The sequence below is a fragment of the Larimichthys crocea genome, chromosome XIII, assembly GCF_000972845.2.
Source record: "Larimichthys crocea isolate SSNF chromosome XIII, L_crocea_2.0, whole genome shotgun sequence".
NCBI classification, from domain to species: Eukaryota; Metazoa; Chordata; class Actinopteri; family Sciaenidae; genus Larimichthys; species Larimichthys crocea.
The window spans coordinates 38,935,310-38,957,099 of NC_040023.1; the positions used below are offsets into that span (position 1 = coordinate 38,935,310).

The window sequence follows — 21,790 nt, forward strand, 5'->3', positions numbered from 1 at the left end:
TATTTTAATATCTCTATTACTGTGTTTAGGTTTTTTTTTTTAAAGAAGTATGATAGGATGAGTTGTTACAATAAACACTCCTAAGCCCTTGGACCTTACAGTCGCTTCGCAGAGTGTACTCGGCTTCCCACAATGCACCGCGAACAGCGTCAGAATATCGCGACCCAACGTGGTTTTTCCGCCGCGTAGCAACCAGCGGCTCAGTTTTATCTTTATTTAGATTAAAAACAATACATTTAAACTCTTACCAGCCGTCGCAGCTACACTTGTGGTGTGTGTGTGTGAATATATTTTAACCTCTACGTCACTTAAAGGTTTGTCGGAGGAAGTTTAAACGCGGAGCAGCAGCAGCAGTGGTGGTGGTGTTGGTGTCCTGCGTGAAAATGATTCCCGGAGAAGGAGCAGCAGCCAAGTTTCTGCTCGACGCTTCTCGGCTGTATAACGAAACATGTCCGGAGCTGTCGAGGTTCTTCATGTAAGGAACTTTGTTTTAAATCTTACACGACTGTCACTTTCACAGTCGAGCCTTTTACTTTCTGTCCTTTATTGTTGTAATAGTAGCGTGTAGGCGCTAGGTGGAGGAGCTCGACCAGTGTTAACGCGTGACTTCCTGCCAATAATGACAACTGACTGAAGGTAGCGACGTTTGTATTTATTTTCTAACATTAGGTTGTCTCAGAGAAGTGTCTGAGTGCTTCTAATGGTCCAGATGAAAAATATATAAATGTATCGGTACCGTTATATTAACTTTGTAGATGTAGTACAAAGAGGAACAGGGATTTCTGTCAGGAAGCATTAACACTTGGCCAACCTTCTCAGATCTACTACAAAACAGGCGATGGAAAATAAGTGACTTTACATCTTTACCCAATTTTAATCTCAGCTTGGCTTCCATATGCAAAATATTAGTGCAGAAATAAGTGGAAATGTCTATAGTGACACACAGTAGATGAGATTTCCAATTAAACAAAGCACAACTGTTGACCAGTCAGTGATTTTTAGACCATATGTAGTATATTTATATGCATATGAGTGAAATATGTACACATGGAACTGATAAGTCTATAGTATTTCCTTCCAAATAGCGATACAACTGACTGTACAGTTGTTTTTACAGTATCCTATTATTTTACCACACATCTGTGCATCTTAAATCTGACTTATGTGTCTGACTCCTTTTTTAAATTTGCCCATGTGAGGACTAAGTGATGATCGTCAAACTTATTGGTCTTATCATTGCATTTTTTTTAAAATCTCCATTAAAAACTACCTCTTTGTGAGTACGATCTGGCCGTTGTCTTGTCTTGTGATGCCACAATCAAAATGTTGCCAGCAATGAGCCGTTTGTGTCCATTGGCTGCTCGTGTGCAGGTATAATCGCTATGTTTGTGCAGCATAGATAGTGCTGCTGATGAATTCAGGATAACAGAGTTTCAGGGTGAAGTTGGTTTTGTCGGTGAGGGAACAGCACCTTCCTAATTAGCATAAAAATGAAAGAAAAAAAAAACAATCATTCCAATCATCTGCGGAGGAGAGCCAGACAGTCTGTAAGCCTCGCATCTTTTGCATGATTGTCAAAAGGACCCACACTGAGCACCAAGTCATTCTCAATGTACCAACTGTCTTTATCTAATTAGCTTTCTGTCGTCTAGTCTTTTCATTCCGATAAAACACAATCGTAATTAATGCCAGTATTTGCTTTATCATTTACAGTTCACTGCTTCAGGTTTCTTGCTTTGACAAAATACTTATTTATTCCATTTCTTTTTGCTGGTGTATGCCACACAGTGGTGATTGCCTTGTGATAGTGAAAGCCAAAAGTAATTTCAGGAGAAAACCTCTTAAGTTTTCATGGATACAACTTATCAATGTTTATTTATTTATGTTATTTTCTACATTGTAGATTAACACTGAAGACAAAATATGTTTTACATTTTCTTCAAAGTAGCCAGCTTTTTGCTTTGATGGCAGCTTTGCACAGCCTCGGCATTCTCTCAGTCAGCTTCATGAGGTACTCACTCGGAAATATTGTTACCATATATGCCGAGCACTTGCTGGCTGCTTTTTCTTCATTTTACAAACTAACTCATCCCAGACTATTTCAGTTGTGTTAGTTCAGTTGTATGTGGAAGCCAGGTCATCTGATAGAGCACTCTATCACTCTCCTTCTCGGTCAAATAGCCCTTACATCGCCTGTTAGTGTGTTTTGGGTCTAACGCAGCTCCTCCATGCTTCATGGTAGATACCATCCGTTCACTTTCTCAGCATCTCACAAAGTGTCAAATTTGACTCATCAGACTAAAGTACAGATGTCCACTCTACTAATGTCCATTGCTTGCGTTTCTTGGCCCAAACAATTATCGTCTTCTTGTTGGTTTCCCTCAGTCGTGTTTTCTTTTTAGCAAATTAAACACGACCTGATTCACACAGTTTCCTCCAAACAGTTGATGTTGAGATATGCCTGCTACACCTGTGAACTCCCTGAAGCATTTATGTGGGCTCTAATCTGAGGTGTTGTTAATTGCCGATTTCTGAGGCTGGGAACTATAATGAACTTATCTTCTGCAGCAGAGGCAACTCTTGGTCTTCCTTTCCTCTGGTGGTCCTCATGAGAGCCACTTTCATCATAAAGTTACATGGTTTTCCTGACTGCAGTTGATGACACATTTAAAGTTCTTGTATTTTTCAGTTTGATTGACCTTTATGTCTTAAATAAACCTTTCTTGCCATGATATGGATTACTACAGCAGTTAAATAGAGTTATTTACTGTATTTCAACACAGTATGCCAACTTCTGAACATTAGGAATGCAAGAAGAAGAAATTCCAGAAATTAACTTTTGACAAGACACACTTGTTGAAAACCAGGTGAGTACCTCATGAAGCTGACTGAGAGTTTGCCAAGAGTGCGCAAAGCTGTCATCAAAGCAAAAGCTGGCTACTTTGAAGAATCTAAAATATAAAACATGTTTTGCTAACCACATAATTTCAGATGTGTTATATCATAGTTTTGATGTCTTATTAATCTACAATGTAGAAAGTAACCAAAAAAAAGAAAAAACATAGTGTGTCCAACCTTTCATTGCTACAGTCGTTTATATGTATATTAATGCACTTAAAGTGTGTAAAAGTGCCTGTGTGGACTCTTGTGGCTCATGTTTGAGTTGGGTTCCAGCCACGTCCCCGTATCCTCCGGCTTGTTTTCACTTTCACCTGAGCCAGGAAATTTGTGGGCAGAACCAGGAATGGAAACAAAAACAGAGGTTTTTACAGTGAAACCCCAAATCAGGGTTGTTTTACGCATGTGTGTGTATGAACCCACTGCTACTTTAACGCATTGATCTGTTCCCCAGATTCCCTGGCTTATGATGAGTTGTGGTTGAAGAGAACATTTTGACCACATTTAACTATGACCAGCTGTCCAGCAGGCAAGACATGAATCTGAATGTTTGAACCAGTGGCTGTAAGACCTGGCTTGTTTCATGCCAAAGTGGTTGGCAGAGAAAACACAATTAGCAGTGACATCCAAAATTTACACCATGTGAGATGATTGACCTCTGGATTTGATGTTCAGTGAGACATCAAATGGGAGGCACACTAAGGGAAGATGACTGTCAAGGTTTAATTTGTCATATAGAGGTGTTGGACACACAGTTAATCAGTTAACTGAGAGGAAAGAAGAGTGTTTTTTATCAGCATCCACTCAAATAGCTGGCATACTTGGTCAGTGAGTGTTGATGATGTTTTTAGTCCTAATGAACCGCAACTGTGTCTCTGTTTTGTTCTTGGGGTTTCCGGTGTCTTTATTATGGTTTTGGTCATGCGTCACTGGAGTGTTTGTTTCGTTGGTGCATGTCAATACTCCTACACATTACTACACGTATCTGTTGGAGATCGTGTTACTGCCTTCTGCCGCTGTCTTCACCTTCTGTCAGGCTGAGGATGACTGAATGTGTATATGTGTATGTTTGGATCAGGCTTACAATTGATTTTGATGTATTATTGTCACTCTTGTTTTCAGTAAAAAATGATTAGTATTGACTTTTAGTAAAAGCCTTTATAAAATAATTTCAGCCAAATGTGTGTGTAGGGTTGGAGTATATTTAGTGAATGTGACTGATTCATGTGTGTTTTTGCCCTTATATGTGAACTGAGGTCACTAGTAGAGCTGTTTTCCAGTAAATTCATCATCATGGTCGTTTGTCTGGTAAGTGGAGCCTGGCTGAGGGTTTGTATAACCAAAATATGCAGGATGTCTGCTGGACAAACAATGTCACAGTGACTTTTGTTTTAAACAGCCTGAAGTGCTTAGCAATAAATATTCTTTTTTTTTTCACCAGCATATTGTCTATGCTGATACTGATATACTGTGAGAGATAATCCCATATCAGCCAGTGGTATTGAAAACTGATGTGTTACTGGAAGTGTGTGTTGGCAGGCAGTGATTGAAACTGAGTAGGGCTTCAACTGTTATATTTATTATTATTTGTCAATTATCCAAGGTGTACCCCGCATCTGGCAGCAGCTGGGATATAATATTTGCCCTTTAATAGTTGTCGAAATATTTCCATAGACAGTATTAAACATGGATGTCGTATCCATGATGTCACTCATGGGACCCCCAGGTTTCTGAAAAACGGTTTGAGGCTCAGAATGTTGTGGCTCTGACCACCACCATCTTGGCAGTCTGCTGCCTCCGGACTAATCTAAGAATGGGCAAAGACGTGGAACATGGGTGGAGCTGTGGTGGGGAAACAAAGCAGCCCCACTCTTAACGATGCATAACTTTAAGTCTTAATATAATTTGAAAAGGTGAGTTATATAGAAATTCAGACTCAGGAAAAAATAGCTATAGAGACGAAAACTATTTTTTGTACTAGGCTGTAAACATGTTTCTTTCTGCTGTGAATTCGTGAAAATCAGCTTGTTTTTTAGGAACCCTCAATGGGCTCTTTGAGGAACTGCATATCCATCTGCTGCTTGGATATTTTGTGTAAAATCCTCAACCTCCTGGTGGCGCTAGAGGAAAAGTAAGCCAATCACCTGAAAATCAGGATTCATTATCTGGGAATCATGATCACCTGACAAACACTAGTAGGAGTTGAGATATGTATCTCCAGATAAAAAATCGGGGCATCCCAAAGTTATAAGAATTCATCTTCTGGGGACCATACCTTTCTGTATCTCATGACAATTCATTCAACAACTGTTGAGTGAGATCAGTCTGGACCAAAGTGGACTGACTGAAGGAATGACTGTCCACTACTTACATGATTAATTGATTATCAATAGTTGCCATTTGATTGATAGTTGATATTTTGGCAGTTACTACTTTAGATTTCAGTAACTATTCATCTCCTGACTATGATCTGACAGTCATTCATTATCAAAACTCTCTGCTACTACAGCTTTCCATCCCACTGCCATTTCTCCTGATGGTAGAAATACAATGTTCATAGTCGTTTTCATTTTGCGCACTTTGCCTCAGGCAGCACTTTTGTCTCTAATTACATTATTACATTATAGGCAACACATAATGCCCTCTACCCTTCTGAATCTTCCTCTCTCTCTGTTGATCGCATCTCCCAGTTGTCAGCAGTTCATGTGTATGGCCCATATCTTCACTGTTCATCACCACAACTAAGCGTGCACTTAAAAGGAGATGCATGACAAGTATGTTAATAAGATTGTGGAAGAGGGCCCTGCGGTGTACAGTTTCTGAGAGTCAGGGGAGCAGCGGGAAGCCTGAACCAAGACTTCACTTGAGTCATCAGTGGTCTACTCATAGCCTTGTCAGAGATTTTTTTTTAGTACTGCAAAACTATGAAGAATGTTTCTTTTTTTATGTAGTCAGAATGTATTTGTCGTCGGTGTCAAGTGTGCTTAATGATTATTGATTTTCAAGAGTGCAGCAGCCAACTTCAAGAAATGTTTTTAAAACCTGCTGACTTTCTAAAGTTGACTTTTATATCAGCCAAGAATGATGAAAAAGGCTTTTTTTTTTAACAACTAACAAAATGTTTCGGGAAATGTTCAAAGGCCGTGAGTCATTATCAGTCTTCTGCAGTGTCACATTCCACCGCGCTGGCATCGAACAACTTCTCTTCATTTCCAGTATTGTCTGACAGGGCTTCTATATAATCTGACAGTCTGATCCAGTCGCTGATTATTAAATTGCGTGGGATCAAGGGACAGTGACTCAGACTGTGGGTTGAGTGGTGGCACATATGCTGCAAATCTTTCTCCACTATGCCATGCATCCATCCAGCTGCATCCAAACTATATAAGGCACCATTTAACATAATGGGTGGTTGAGAATGCAGGTGGAGAGCGTCAACAAACCGCTGTCGCCAGACGTTGCGGTAGCCTCCAGCGGGTCATCTCCAGATTAAAGTCAACACCACTACCCCGCCCCCGAAGAGCGGCCTCCCACCACCCATCTCTCTGTTGCTGCCTCTCTTCTGCCACACGTGCAGCCAGACAGGAAATTTCCCTTCATCGATTTAAGCCAGGGGCTAATTTTAGTGGGACTTAGCAGTGGCTTTGTTAAAATGTTTGCACAGATATCTCATTGCGAGCCTTCCAACATTGGAGGCAGCCTAGCGGTCACAGAGGCAGCGATGTGGAGAGGGACGGGGGGAGGGGGGGGGGCTATTGAAATGGTTTGGAGTGTTGCCCTATATTGTTAGGAAGAGACCTGTTTGCTTTTCCAGTTGCATTTTTTCCACTACACATAATGGGATGGGCTGCCTGCGACAAACTTTTTGTTTTCCAAAGTGGTGTTTCCATCTTGTAATGGGTTTATTTGCATGAATTTATTTCAGCAGAACTGCCTGTTTCTTTCACTAAATTAATTAAATTGAAAACCATGCAGAACAAAATTAGTACAAATGCTCTTTCCTAATCTCTTTAGCTCTTAACTTGTTTATTTCATTGTTCCGGTGCGCCACTGTTCTAATGCAAAGGGCATGTTGGAATAAATGAATATGCATGTTGAATTACTTATGAATGCTCTTGTTCAGTATTTTAGAGAACCAAAAAATTATATAAGAGATGCTGTAATTGTAAGTTTTACTTGCTGCTGATTAATTTTACTCTTATTTCTTCAAAATGTCTGATCTTGTCTCCTCTTTTTCTTCCCTAGGCAGTATGCTGTGAAATCCAATGGTAAGTTAATAGACCTGAACATCCTTGAAGAATCTTTTTATTTACATTTCTTGTAATGTTTTAGTTTCAGTGATTCCCTAGAGCGTATCATAGCCACATGGAGCAGAATTCAGTAGTAAGTAGGACCATGTCACCAGCTTGTCAAGGTTGATAAACCTCACTAAACCCTCCGCCAAACACACTGAGTCAGCCAGCTGTCTAAAACAGACTGCCCGGTGGGATCAAACACGCACAATCATACACACATGTCTATGCCAGCTAGAGCCACATCAATAGGTAATGGTCCCATTTAGTAACGCCGTTCAGGTTTTTCTTCTCCAAATAACATGAGACCTGGTCCCTGATAGAGTTACATGGTGTTTATTCAGAGTGTGACAACTTAATTGCTTGTTCCAAAAACTAATAATTTGACATGGCCTTAAGAAATCTAGCTGAGAGAGAATAAACTGAAAAAATTGAATGTTAAAGTGTTTTTTTGATTATAGAAATATGGGATGTTTTAATGAGCACAGTATCAGCTAAGAATCTGCATGCAGGTGTTAAAATGACATTGAAAAACAACATTGATCTTTTTAATTGCCTGTCTTAAACCGACATCTCTTTGCTTAATGTCGTAGTTTAACGGGATATAAAACTGTCAGCAGAATTCTCATTCTCACCCTCACGTACCCTCTCTGTTACCCGGGAATTGTGTTATTAATGTGCATGATCGTACGAGAATATTTGCTGATAGGTTCTGTCTGTGCTCTTTTCAGAAACCTCGAAGAAGAGATTCTCGATCCTGTCAAACAACATGTCGGCGTGTCCGTCCTGTTATCAGTTGCTGCGTCCTGACAATCACCGGGTGCGGCTGCGGCCGAAGCAGCGTCCACCAGCACGAGTGCAGAGCGTCCTGCGCAGGAAGGCCAGGGGCAAACGACTCAGCCTGGTGCAGAAATATCTGCTGCACCGCTTCCAAAACTCCTCCTCAGTACTGGTGAGAAGTCAAAACACTACAACCCTGCATGCTGGGATGTGTATTGTATTGTACTGCACTGCAGCATATTGTCCTTGCAGAAAACCACCTGGGGCTTTTGCTGAATTGTGTCCTCAGCTATAGTGGTGAACTAAGGAGATGTATCGACAAGCAGGGTGGTGCAGTGGTTTTAATAGCCTGATTTTAGAAGGATTTTTGGGACAGATGCTGATATTATTTTTTAATAATAATACCTACTGGAAAACTGTGTGATGTCATAGTTTATAATTTACCTCAAACATTAGTTTGCATTAAGTCAACCTGGTGAAGAGGCAAGAGACAAAAGAATTTCTCTGTGATGATCAAAAATGTATCACATCATTATTTATTATAACAAGTCTTACATTGCCTATTTATTTTAGTTGATGTTGTTATTTAGATGAATGAATTCATTGGTATTCATTCCACAGAAAGTGCCTGGTTTCATTATGGTGCTCCACTCATCATTACAGTCTTTACAGTGGTCCCATTAAGCTTAACTATAAGAGAGCTACTGTTGCCAGACTGTGTTTTGTCAACACTCACCCTGCCCAATCCCACAGCTGCCTAAATTGCTATAGTGGTCTTCTTTGTCTGTTCTCTTAATGGATGGCATGGAGAAAATGGAAAGCTTATTTTGGCCAGCACGCATCCATTCTACTGATAAGCCCATTTAGATGAGGAAACCGGTGGTGGAGCTTGTGGCAATAGGGTCATTTCCCCCTCTCTCGCATCAGAGAGAAGTGATAGAAGAGAACCACCAAAGAGCACCTCTGGTGATCTGACATCAGCCTAATGAAGAGCAGCTCTAGTGAAATTGCTGCTGCCTCATTAAAATCTGGTTGGCTTCATTTAGTATGCAGGTATTCACCGCACGAAGCACTCTGAACTCACTCTCCACTATATATCTGTTGACTCTGAGGGCAAAGAGGAAGACAGAGCTGGAGAGAGAGTGCAGTAATAAAGAAAGAAACGGTGGTGAGAGAAGTGGAGGAGAATAACACATGAGGCTGAAACATAAAGATTGGAAAAATAAAGGAAGGACAGCAGATAAGAAAGGTGAACAAAAGAAGTCAAATAATGGACTGCAGGAGAAAAGGTTGTCATCTTGTAACATTTTTGTATGTAGCAGTGTCTGCTCCGTCCTGTTCTACTTCTGTGGACCAGTGAAGGTCAGATCCAGGGTCGGATAGTGAAGTCATCTGGAGAAAGCAATTTGAGAGAATATTCACATGAAAGAGATTATTGTAAAATCATAGAGGTCTTCATTGAATTCAGGTACAATTAATAAAAAAAAAATGAAGCTGCCCACAAATTGTTTTAAAATATAAGGATGTAGCTTCAGTCAATAACAATGAGGGCAATATTCATAAATGAAAGCTGCACTGACGTAAACCTTACTAGGTAACCAGAGGTCATTGCCGGGCTTCAAGATGTGCGCTTCTGAACCACAGTGGTGAGTCCGGGCATGGGCTACGGGCATAGTTTAATATGTGTGTGACACCGTGTGAAAAGTCAAAATAACAATTGTGGTTGCTAGGAACGATTCATCGAGTGCCTCGAGTAACTCGAGAAAGTAATTAATCAATGGAATATTCGATAGAATACTTGATTACCAAAATATTTGATAGATGCAGCCCTACATCAGTTATATCAGAACTGGAGAGCAGACAGATGCTCCGGGCATGTCCCTCCGGGAGGCGGCCCCGGGGAAGACCCAGGACACGCTGGAGGGACTATGTCTCTCGGCTGGCCTGGGAACGCCTTGGGGTCCCCCTGGGAGAGCTGGACGAAGTGGCTGGGGAGAGGGAAGTCTGGGCCTCTCTGCTGAAGCTGCTGCCCCACGACCCGACTTAAACGGAAAAGCGGGAGAAGACGAGACGAGAGACGAGAGCAGATACTTAATTGAAATTGAAACTGTTTAATAATGAGAATTAGACTAGGATAAGTGGCAAATAATGTTTGACAGGTTTGTATTAATTGTCTATTTCCCTCACACTCTCAACTATGTCTATACTACTTTTCTTTCTATGAAATCATCTACAATATGATACTAAAGCAGAGTCATACCTTAATTTATAAAGGACCGGCTGGTACCATAGATGTTTGCTCATTACCAATTTACACATTACTGAAGTGTTTACTAGCTAACTAACTCAATAATTTTTAATGGTGCAATGTGATTTAGTAAATTACTAGCACTACTTGTTGATAGATTTATGAACAACTGGTGCAACCCAATCCTGGAATTCAAATCTCTAAACTTAAACCTGTGCTGTTCTGCTGCGTAAGCCCATATAACACCCTTAGTCAAACATAACTATGTTGTGTTTAGAAAGCCTCTCCTAAAGACAGTCATGACTGTGCATCTCTCGTCTCTCTTCTCCTCCCATCTGTTTTGGTGACTTTGGTCCCATCTACTCTCGTGACTTCCTTGTAAACCAATATACCCTGACCATGTCCTCCAAAGTATTTTTAGCCCCTGTTTTCACGGTCACTCTACTGTCATTTACTGGAGGTTCAAGGGGCAACAAGTCAAGCCACGTATGTGAGATACGCATGTGGCATACACCTGCGCTCGACAGAAGGGCGATAGCGAGGCGATACCCTTAAAATGCAGAGTGGTGGAGTGGGGAGATAAGAGGATGAATTTAGACTGCTTTGCTTTCTTTGCCTCTCCTGGCTTCGTGCTGATGAACAGAGCACAACAACAATGACAGGGAGAAGGGCTCAGCATGAGCCTGAATAAAGAGATTAGCGTCCACTCATCACCTCTTTAAACATAGATGCATGGCGTTATAGTTAGGATAACAGCAGAGTCAGACTGAAGAAGAAGTGTTTTTTAAATGCCATTTTGGCCTTTTTCAGAAGATGCTGCTGCCTGAGTGAGATATAGTGACACACGCCCTTAATTTCTTTCTGTTTGCGTTTCATCATTTTATTGTTTTATTTCAGCGTGCCAAAGTGTTAAATATTGTCCTCTTAGTGTCAGTTACGTGACGTCCGCAGGAAGCAGTGGAGGAGTTATTGGAGAAATAAACGAGCCATGCTGTGGTATGAATTTATTGTCATATTCATTGCCTGTGCATGGACATTTATTCAAAACAAAGTGCGAGTATTTCAGATGAAGTTATCTGTGTTCTCTTGTATTTTCACTACTCTTCCAAGTGTCAAAACAATTCTGGGATCTTGCTCCGGATGAGCAGCATTGTGGGACACTTATTTTATGTTTAAGTACCTGTGGTGAGTGAAATATTTAGTCATCCAAACAATATGCATATACTGCATACTACTATAATGTACAGTCACTTTCTATACTGATCCTTTATACCATACTGTAAATATATACTTTGACTTTTGCACTGTCCTTGTCTTGACAAATTATAAGCATGAAAAGACGCAGTATTTATACTCCAGGGTATAAATCCCCTTCATTTCACACCATATTGCTCTCCCTTTAGGATGGATGTATGAGCAGCCCAAGGGGTGGATGCCAGTGCATGATATGCTTTCCTAAGCTCTGTGAAGTTGTGTCTTAGAGGTTTTATAAATCAGGTACGTTTATGCATGCCAGACAGGTTATCTAGCAATGGATATGGAAATAAGTTGGATTGTTGCCCCACAAGAGAGGCAGGAACCCTAAATGGAGCGAAGGATAGTACATTCTCCTCTGTCTTCTTTCTTCTGTCCTCCCTCCTTGAGCCTAGATTTATACTTCCCAGGAGAGTTGTTTGTTGGGAGAAAGGAAAATTTCCGTCCTGGACACATACCACCATGTTTTTTGGGGGTAAATTTATGCCCAGTGCCTAAACTCAAAAGTCACTTACTAGGAAGTGATTATGCTTGCTAGTTCACCAGAATTATTCTGTGCATAGCCAGGTTTACTGAATGTGCAGTTGCAATGGCATTTTCGGAAAACAACACTTGTCTTACTCTGAAAACAACACTCGCCTCCAGTATAAAAGATTAACCAGGCTTGAAAAAACAAAGTGACAAAACACAAGTGGTTGAAAAATCCCTCCCTTTCCCAGAAGAGCTATTTGTTCCTGACATGAGTCCAACCTCTCTTTGTAATTTATGTCACCGCTTCTTCTTCTTCACCTCACCGACCACCTCTCATCCCATCTCATTATTCTGTTTTTTTTCTTGCACTCTCCTATCCTTTTTCTCTTGCGTTTGACCTCAACTCATCTACCTGACCGCCCCCTGCGACCGTGCATTATCGTCATCTTTCTTCTACTATCCGTCCATTCTTGGCCGTCTCTTCACAACATCCCTCTGTCATATTTATCTTTACTGCAGTAATGTCGCCCGGGAATGTGCCGCTTGAGGAGATGACAGGAAACAGGAGACAGCAATGTCTGGCTGGTGCTTAGCCTGTTTGCTCTCAGGGAACAGGAAAAGCTCCACTGAAGGTTTTGACAACCTCAAGGGTGTGCAGCGAGTGACAGGATGACAAGAGGGGGATGTGTTGGGGAACAGAAAGGCCAGAAGGGAATCTTCAACAGTGGCAGTGGCCTTGAGCTTTTTAGATACAAACAGAAGAGATTTGGGGAAATGGAAACACACACTCACGTGTGTAGATTTAGCAAAGTGTGTACTGATGTATTTTAAACCTGTTAACACACATGTACAGTAGGAACTACATTCAATGCTGACTGGATTAATGACTGACATCCTCTGGAAACCTTGGAAATACGCACAGTGTAACAGTTTCTGCTCCTCGCTGTCATCAGGTTTGTATCCCAGCTCACAGGCTGGAAAAAGCCCACATAGAGAACTTGATGCTGCACCATAGCAGCATGTCAGTTCTCAATTAGCCTCCATGCCGCTCCTCATTTTGTTTCCTCACCACTATTCAAAGTCTATTGTGGAACTTGGCAATCCCTGCTGTAGGCTCAACCGTAAATTGGCACGGGTGTCAAGGTTTGGAAGCCGCCACTGTTCAGTTTTTGGATCGTCAGTTACCAGCATTTAAAATATATTGCTCCTGTAATCGATTCTGTCAGCCCATGTGCATTCACTTGCATGTCTATTATAAACCCACACATGTGCCATTAGTTACCCCTAATAGCCACAGAGGAGCTCCAAATCCAGATCTGTCTCTAAGCTGTATTGTTAATTCTTCACCCCCAAAACTCCACCTGCGCGCCGCTCAGAGCAGTTGCACCCTGAAGCTCAGCTGGTCCATCCAGTGGCCAGATGCATAAAACGGTTTGTCTAAAACTGTGTGTACACATAAATACAGACAGATGCATTGTTTTCATCAGGTTTATAAACTCAGTGGTACAACTGGTTCTGTTTTATAAATATTAATCATTGTGGAACTTGTGCTCAAGCCAATTTGATTGGATTTGAGTTGATTAATAGATGGAGAAACACTCTTGTACAGCCATTTGCATTTTAATGCTTGTGCCACAACAACACAAGACATAGTGGCCAGCTAATATTTCTTACTTATTTCAACAACAAGAAGCCCAACTCAGCATTGTTGCCTTTTAGCCTATTAAACTCTCCAGCAACAAAACCCAGTCTAAGATTTACGCTTGTCTGGCGGCCTCTCACTCAGTCACTCTCCTTTTCTCTTCCGAGCCTCCTCTGTCACTGCCCTCTTTGGTCTCTTCACCCTGAGCTATGTCCGTTAAAGCTGCTAAGCTGGGTTATATTGCCCGCTCACTCCCCCGGTGATCTGAGCTCACAGTCTGGGCAGCCCCGACTAACAAACTGAGCTAACAGCAGCTATCATTTACAACAGTTTACTGGCCCTCCAACTCTGTAAATCACCAAGAGATGAGGCGGAGTAGATGGAGGACATCAGAGGGAACACCAGAAAATGAGTGAAAGTGTTACGTACTTCTAACTGGAGATTGTACCCAGAGCACAAAGGTACATGCAAGAACAGGCGCACAGTGAGAAAGGCACCATTCACCTAATTACACAGCAGTGTAGCAACAAAATCTTATCTTTTAAATTTAAGATATTTTATGGTATCAAAGCTGCACAGTACATGGTGCTTTAAGGCTAAGTTTTTTTTTATTTACACCAAACCATAACAGAGTTCCCTGGATAAAGCTTCCACAGAGAACATCTGGGGATGTCAAGAAGCATTTACTATCCGTTATCTGAAAGAACCATATCAAACATTTTTTCGCATTGAGATATGGCTGATTGAATGTGTTCCAGATGTCGTCTTTCAGCATTCAGCAACTCATATAATTTACTGAAAAATATAACCCAAAGCTTCATGGCTTACATATTATTTTATACAGTCTGGATAACTAAATAAATCCTCAACTGTGAGATGAATCATTTAAAACGTTGATACATTTCCTCTGGCCTTTGCTCTTGTTTGTTTTCAGGCAGAATTTCTGTCATCACGCAGGATGAAATGTGACCTTTATCATCAGCAACAGAGACAGAAAGACGGAGAGAAACAGATATGACATCTTTTTTAAATGGCACCGTGTAGCAGCTCTGCATTCAGATCGGGTGTCTGTGTATTTACCGGGCAGCCTATGACTAAGTGGCTGCCTGCACCATAACAGCTTGCCTAGTATTGATCCCCCAACTGCTCTTCTGCTTTTGGCTTTATTGTGTTGTATCGATGTGTTCTCAAATGACTTTCACACACATCGCACACAGATGTTTGCGCTTTTGAGTGCAGGCACACACAGCCATTTTGAAAACTCTGTCACGCTCCGTACATTCAGCACTTTTGTCAGACTTGCATTCAATTCATAGTCTCTTTTAGGTGCCTAATTCTGTCGCTCACTCTGTTACTCTACTCATCTTCCCCCTCTTGGGTGGTATCGTACTGCCTAGGTCAAATTAATCAACCCAAGCCGACCTCAGGCAGCAGAGAGGAAGACAGGAAGGGAGGTATTTATGGAGCAGGTGCTATGAATAGAAATGTCCATCTGCAGAATTGATTTATGTGGGTCTGTGTGTGTGTTTCTGTGTCTGTGTATCTGTGTCATTTCATTATTTCACATGCAATCTTTCCTCTAATTCTCCGAACCAGTGTTGCATGTATGAATAAGCTCAGACCCACATGGCCACACACGGTGGCATAAATATATGTTTCAGGCAAAAAATGTATATGTCAGTGTGTCACAGTATTTGGTTACACAACTGGGCATAGCATCAAGTTGCAACATCTCATAGAAAGTTGGCACGTTTGTGAGTTATCTGCCCTCCGTTTGCACTGCAGAAGGTTGGTTTATTCTGCATTCATAAAGGCATAGAGGCTGTTAGCTATCTGTCTGGCGTGTCTGTTTTTGTGTTTATAGGATGAAGGTAGCAGGTGCTGACATTCCATGCACCATGTATGAGTGCTAGAGCTAAACAGCCGTGATTTATGTGTGTGGGATCAAGGTTAAGTGTAACTGCAACTGTGGCTGTCTGTGTCAGCTCGCGTTTCATTTTAAACAAAGACAAGCATCCATAGGGTCTTGCATCGAAACTCTCTTTTTGTTTAGATGGGAGAAGGAGAAAATGTCAAGGCTGACGCAGTGTGGAAATATACAGTGTGTACTGTATATACGCAGGTTAGAGGCAGGGCTATTTATTCTTGTATGGTGGTTTAATATTGTAATCACAAGTCATACTTTCTGACCATATGGTCAACCTAGATTTTGCAGAAATTAAACTTTCTGCAAAACCCCCCCCCCACATCCTTAATATCCCCTGCAGCTGTGTATAGATGGTTGTTTATCCCCTTCCTATCCTGAAGCGCAGACAAGTCGCCCTTGCCATATGCTTCACTGGCCCCTGTGTAGGTCTGTCTGCTGCCAGGATCAACAGCCCAGGATGAGGAAATCAAATCTCTCTGTGGCACCGGTTCATGTGTCTCTCCAAGTGCATACGCTACATGTCAAAGGATTAGAGTAAATTAGACATGTAAAGGGAGGGATTTAATTTTAGGTTATCGGGACTTGTCGTCACTATGCAGCAATCATACCCTCATTGTTGTTTTGAGGAGTGGAGACACTATGTTGACATCTTGGTCTGCTAAAGTTCTCTCCACTATGCTTTTCTACATGCACACGCACATCCTCACTGGTTGGAGCCTGTCATATCAGTGTCTCAGTGTGGGCCAGCAGAGCAGATGATGGTAATGGTAACTAGGGGACAAGAGGATAAACAGCATGAGGTCACTTCAGTCAGCTGTCTGTTTGTGTTTGAGCCACTCCACTATGAGATACTCAGTCTTGTCTTGTGACGGTGGGTTTTTCCCCCCTTGGAAATCATTGATAGTCAAGTTTAAATCAGGATTATGGAGCCTGTCACCTAAGTGTCCCCATCACTTACAGTATGTGTTATGGTGACATTTAGAACGGAGGGACAAATAGTTTTTGTTTGAGTGTTTGCTACCAGTTTAACAGGCGGCAGCGATGGGAAAGTTCTAAATACCAAAAGAGCAAATGCAGTGTGAAATATAATAAGGCTGCTCATCTCAACACTTCCAAATATGTTCACACGGATAGATAGTGTGATGTGATGAAAATTCGTAATAGGTGCATCATTAAAGAAGAGTGTGTCTTATCACTGTCTGTCCACGTTATCGAGGTGTTATTGATGTGAAGATGGCTGCTTCTTTATTTTTACTACAGCTGTGCAAATATGATTTGGATGAAACTGTGAGTATAGTGGTTTTCTGGTCCCACTCTCTATCAATGACTGTCAAAAAAATTACTAGTAGGAAGCAAGTGTTGATTTCTCTAAAGCAAAAACGCTGTTAGAAACGTTCAGGGAAGGACAAGGAGCACATTTCAGGCTTTTACCTACAAAATCAATGCAGTCTGTTTCCAAAGCATTAGAAGCAACATTAGAAATTCAATATTGGGCTTGGGACACTGAATACAGCAGAGAGCCACTGGAGACCACAATTCTCCTTATATAACCAGAATTAGGTGCTAGTATAAAAACCTTGCCATGTCAGTAATATTCATGCATTTTCTTGTCTGACACAAAGGAAACTGCAAGAAAGTGTGTTTCTGAACACATTTGAATAGCTGTACAATCATCCTTATTGTATTAAAAACACTGTTTATCTGCATCATCAGTGTCGCTGCTTTGAGCTGTTACAACTGCGACGATTGCAATCATAATCGGCGTGAGCTTTGCTAACTTAAAAAAAAAAAAGGTGCCGGTTATTTCGAGTTCAGTGGAGATAACGAGTTTGATGAAAAGGCTTTTACTGTTGAATGTTCTCTTTACATGTGAAGCATCAATTGCTGAAATGGAGGCTTGCCTATTTAGATGTTAGTAAGGAAATGGTTTTTATACCACTTATATGATCATAATAACTCAGGAACTACACAGGAAACAAGAAAACTTTATGTTCATGCCTATTTCTGAGAGTAGACGGTGTGGTGTTTAGACTGCAGAACAACTTGCTGTGTCAATTTGGAAATTGTTGAGCAAAAACAGCTTTTTTAATGGTCAGTACAATTGTTTCACTGAAATTGTATTAGACACTCATTTCATGGCGTTCGCTTTTATAGGCAGTGAAAATGAAATCCGCACACTGGCCTGTGTTTTTGATTACCTCCATATTCAGCTATACCTTTACAGCATGAGGACATTACTTCAAATAACACCAGTCAAAACTATGACCAGCAAATTTCTTATGATGATCAAAAACAGTTTGCATAGTATTGTCCCACAGCTTTTAATTCAATGTCTTAGCCTTTGACTTTTCACAAGTCACATGTTACACTCTCTGGATTCTAACAATATCTTTCAAGCATACCTTTTCTGTGTTTGAACATGTTAAGATGAAGTCCTTCTTTTTTATCCTATACAGTAAATTTTGTTTGCAAAACAGGATGTGTTTAGATTCAGTTTGCCGTTAAGCATCACCACTGACAAACAGAGTGACGACTGACCCGAAGATTTGTCGACCCTTTTCACAGTGCATTGGTCAGTCCTCCCATTGAGCCACACCCCTATGCAAAGATGGGTGGGTTACTTGCTGGTCTGTATAAAGCCAGACATGCAGGCTCATGTAGTAAACACACGGTCACATAGAAAGAAAGAGGAACTCTGTACTCCTTCGAAACCCAACACACTCCAACAGACACCTGTCAGAATCTGAAATGGCTACCTTCGTCTCGGTGAGTTTTCCATCTCATCAGCATTCAGGACTGTCAGCAGCTCGGCTCAGACTTGCTGACCTCTGCAGTGGTGGTCTGTTCTGACCAGTTTTAACCTGCAATTCTGGATGTTTTGTGTCATTAATGGGATTTATGTTACTGAAGGCTGGGAGGAACGCTGAAGAAGAGTCCTTAATGGGCATTAAATGTCACTTAATACTTTGTACTGCATTTTCTAAAGTGACTAAAGTGTTCTCCAGGGAGGAAAGGAAAACTTGCTCTCTCGTTCAAGAGGTTTTTCCTGTACTTTAATCTTTTTACTTCAGAAAGAAAAGAAATAAACTTCTCTCTGCGGCTTGTCTTGCACTTAGGGTCATCTTATCACATGGATTATGTTGTTATCTCTGAATTATCATCAGCACTTCATCTGTCATTGGTGTCTTAGTTGCGAATACTGGACAGAAACTGGATAGAGCATCGGCTGAGCGCTGTAAATAGAAAAAAAAATATTGTTGTAATTACTGACTTAAGTATTTATTCCTTATTGATCACAACACCCTACATGCACCCTGTGACAGGCATGGACTGTTGTTTGTCACAGTCTAGTTACAACTAGTTATACCTTGTTGATCAGGACACAAGACAGTGATAGGGATGTCAATTTTGCTCTTCAATCTTGAGGATCTCGAATTCATGAACCGACAGTTGAGTGTCATAACTCTCACGAGTGTCTGCATGCTTTGCCTTATATAGAGTCTTGCATAATCCGTGCCAGGAAAATGCTTCAGATTTGTCACATGAGGCGCAGTAAAGTCAACTGAAGTGCCAAAAAGTAACCGTAGTTAAAAGGTTAATCTCTATAAACTGAAAGGGCTGGCCAATGGCTCTTATAGCACCCATACCCTGAATAGGTGAAACTGCATGGCAACAGCCCCACCTTGCCCTCTTATAGGCTAAGTCAATGTTTCCTGTCCTGCTTTAACTATTCCAGTTATTTTCATATCTGTACAAACATTCAAAGGTAAGATAATCTCATGGATGTTTGGCAGGGCCAATGGGAAGAGCCTCAGCTGTTAAGTGGATCATCCCATGCCATGAATTTGCTTTCTGGACCTCATTGTGAGCTATTCCTCAGCTGTGAGACGGCAATAGATGTCTGTGACATCTGTGAGGCTCTGGGCTGGCCTGTGGTGGCCTTGGGTACATGAGCACTTCTTATTACAGCCCCTTTGCCTTGACACAACCGCCGCTAGTCCTGCTCTCTGTGTCCCTGGTGTCATTCTGTCACTGCAGTCGATGTTCAGACAAAGTCACAACAAACTCCTGTGTGTGTATCCCAGAGAAAGACAGACAGCTGAGGCTGTACTGAGTTCGATGAAAAATAACTGAAATGACAAAAGCTTCATCCTCCCTCACTCAGATTTACATGAGTTGGTAGATAGATTGGTGTTATATAACAGTACTTTCAAGGACCTTTTAGAAAAACTGCAGAATGTTTTTGAAAGGTATTCCTACAGGAATGTACGCCTTCACCTCAAAACCTTGTTATGCATGAGAGGAATATAGATGCTGGACATGCAATATTAATGAATATGTTCCTTTTCTCTTCTCTCCTCATCCCAGATGGCCACCTGCCACACTTGCAATACGACATCCAGACACAAAGGAATGAACAGGGAATTTCTAACTACCCTCGCTAAGACCCACAGCACACCAGGGAGTGCGGTCAAACACAAGACCCCACAGTCCACCAGCAGAACTAACATGACCACCCCCAAGACTCCTGGAAAAGACAAGACTCCTGTTCATACACCTAGGTAAGTTATTTTAAGTCGGTTGGTATTGATACCCTCTGAGCTAAAATTTAAGACGCAACCTTCCTTGACTAAACTTTATGGGTGTCACAGACACCCGAGATGATGATGTGTCAGGCGTGTTAGCAGTTGAATGATTATGTTTCTATTTATTCAGCATTAAGAGTAAGAGATCTGGAACTAGCTGTATGGGTAAATACGTGTTGGTATCCATGCTTACCAGATCATATACTTGTTGACAGCACACTTTTAATATTTCCTGCCAACCAACAACTCTTTCCATCACTCTTGCTCCCTCCAGGTCCTCCACCTCCTCCAACACTTCAGGGTCAGGTTCGTCTTCCTCCAAGCCCCCCTCTAAACCAAAGAATTGGGTCGTCCAGCGTCTCAGCAAGATACTTATGAGAGAAGACACCCAGGGCAGCAAGAAGGGAGGATTGAAAGATTTTCTCTCCTCACTTTGAATATCTCTGAAATCCACCTTGTCTTTATATATAACAAGGGGTTAGACCCGTGTTGTAACCTGTTTACACCAAAGGCTAAGGGGTAACTTAAGAAAGTAACTTCAGTGTCTGAGCCGGTGTGGGAAGGGTTACAGTTTGCCCACCAACAAAGCTATTGCTGGGCTGTTTGGAATGGCGCTCCTGGTATCCTTTATGCAACAACTGGGGCCACTGGGCTTATTTCAACCTTTGCATCTTCTGCTGAACCAGTCAGTGGGAAGTGCTTTTTTGTCTAATTTAGCATATGCCTCTTGGGATGCTATGTTTTAGTGGAATGTTTCAGGAATTATTCAGTATTTATCAAGTGGCTGGAAACATCTGAGAAAGCCCACCTTTGTTCTGTGGTGGCGTATGTGGCATGACAAGTTGGTTTACATGCCAATGTCTGTCTCCATTTTAGATTTGTTTTTTTTCTAAAGTTACAATTAAACATGAATATATATATTAAATAATTTGATAAACATACTGCTTGATGTCAAAACTTTTGTATTTACTCACCTTTTTTTTTTTTGGCCCTCCTCACTGCGGAGACGTGTCAGTGTGAAGTAATTTGTTATGGCATTGGCTAAACATGACAGATTGACATATGTATATATGTTGTTGGCACTGTTGCATTTTTGTATGTGCATATAAATGATTTTGAATCTGTGCACAGTCACAAATGAATATATTTGTAATAATCTAGAACGGGACTCAGTTGTTGTTTACATTGAATAGGCACATGCCTAAAACCTTATAGACAATCAGTATTGTCAAGTCTTTACATTTTAGTATGTAATGTTTTCTTTAGCAAAGTGTTTTTGTAAAGTTACTCTTTTCATCTTTTTGTCAAGAGCAGAACTATAAATATATCTACTGCATTTTGTACTGCCTGATTACCTAAATGTTTTCCATTAGCTGTTCAATGTACAGTATGTGTTTTAAATCCTGAAATACCTCACATTTGTATTCCACCTACACCCTAATTCTCTGAAATAAAAACCTTTTCAGTCTGTGAAACTACCGGTTATTCTTACTCTCCGAGAACATCAGAATGCTGCAACTTCAGCCTTGCAGATGTCTATGTCTTTGCAGATATGAATGTAAAATATGCCATTAATTCATCTGCATTTAATGAGGATGTTTTATGGAGTCTTTACACTTAACCTAGCTCATCTGCTGGCTTTCTGTTAAGTTTAAGATAAGATAAGATAGACTGTAATGATCCCGCAGTGGT

At 41.1% G+C, this 21,790-nt stretch overlaps 1 protein-coding gene across 2 annotated transcripts; it reads left to right on the top strand.

Annotated features, from left to right (window-relative positions):
• The first annotated feature begins 142 nt into the window (after nt 1-142).
• rmp24 (ribonuclease MRP subunit p24) lies at nt 143-21,573 on the top strand. Of its 2 annotated transcripts, none has more exons than XM_010734781.3 (5): nt 143-475; nt 7,144-7,166; nt 7,922-8,142; nt 19,881-20,074; nt 20,373-21,573. In XM_010734781.3, the coding sequence occupies exons 1-5, from the start codon at nt 384-386 to the stop codon at nt 20,533-20,535; spliced, it is 693 nt and encodes a 230-aa protein (XP_010733083.1). In that variant the 5' UTR covers nt 143-383; the 3' UTR covers nt 20,536-21,573. The 2 variants fall into 2 exon arrangements, with proteins under 2 accessions (XP_010733083.1, XP_019119717.1); XM_019264172.2 differs by having other exon boundaries at nt 145-475; nt 7,148-7,166.
• Nucleotides 21,574-21,790: the final 217 nt, after the last annotated feature.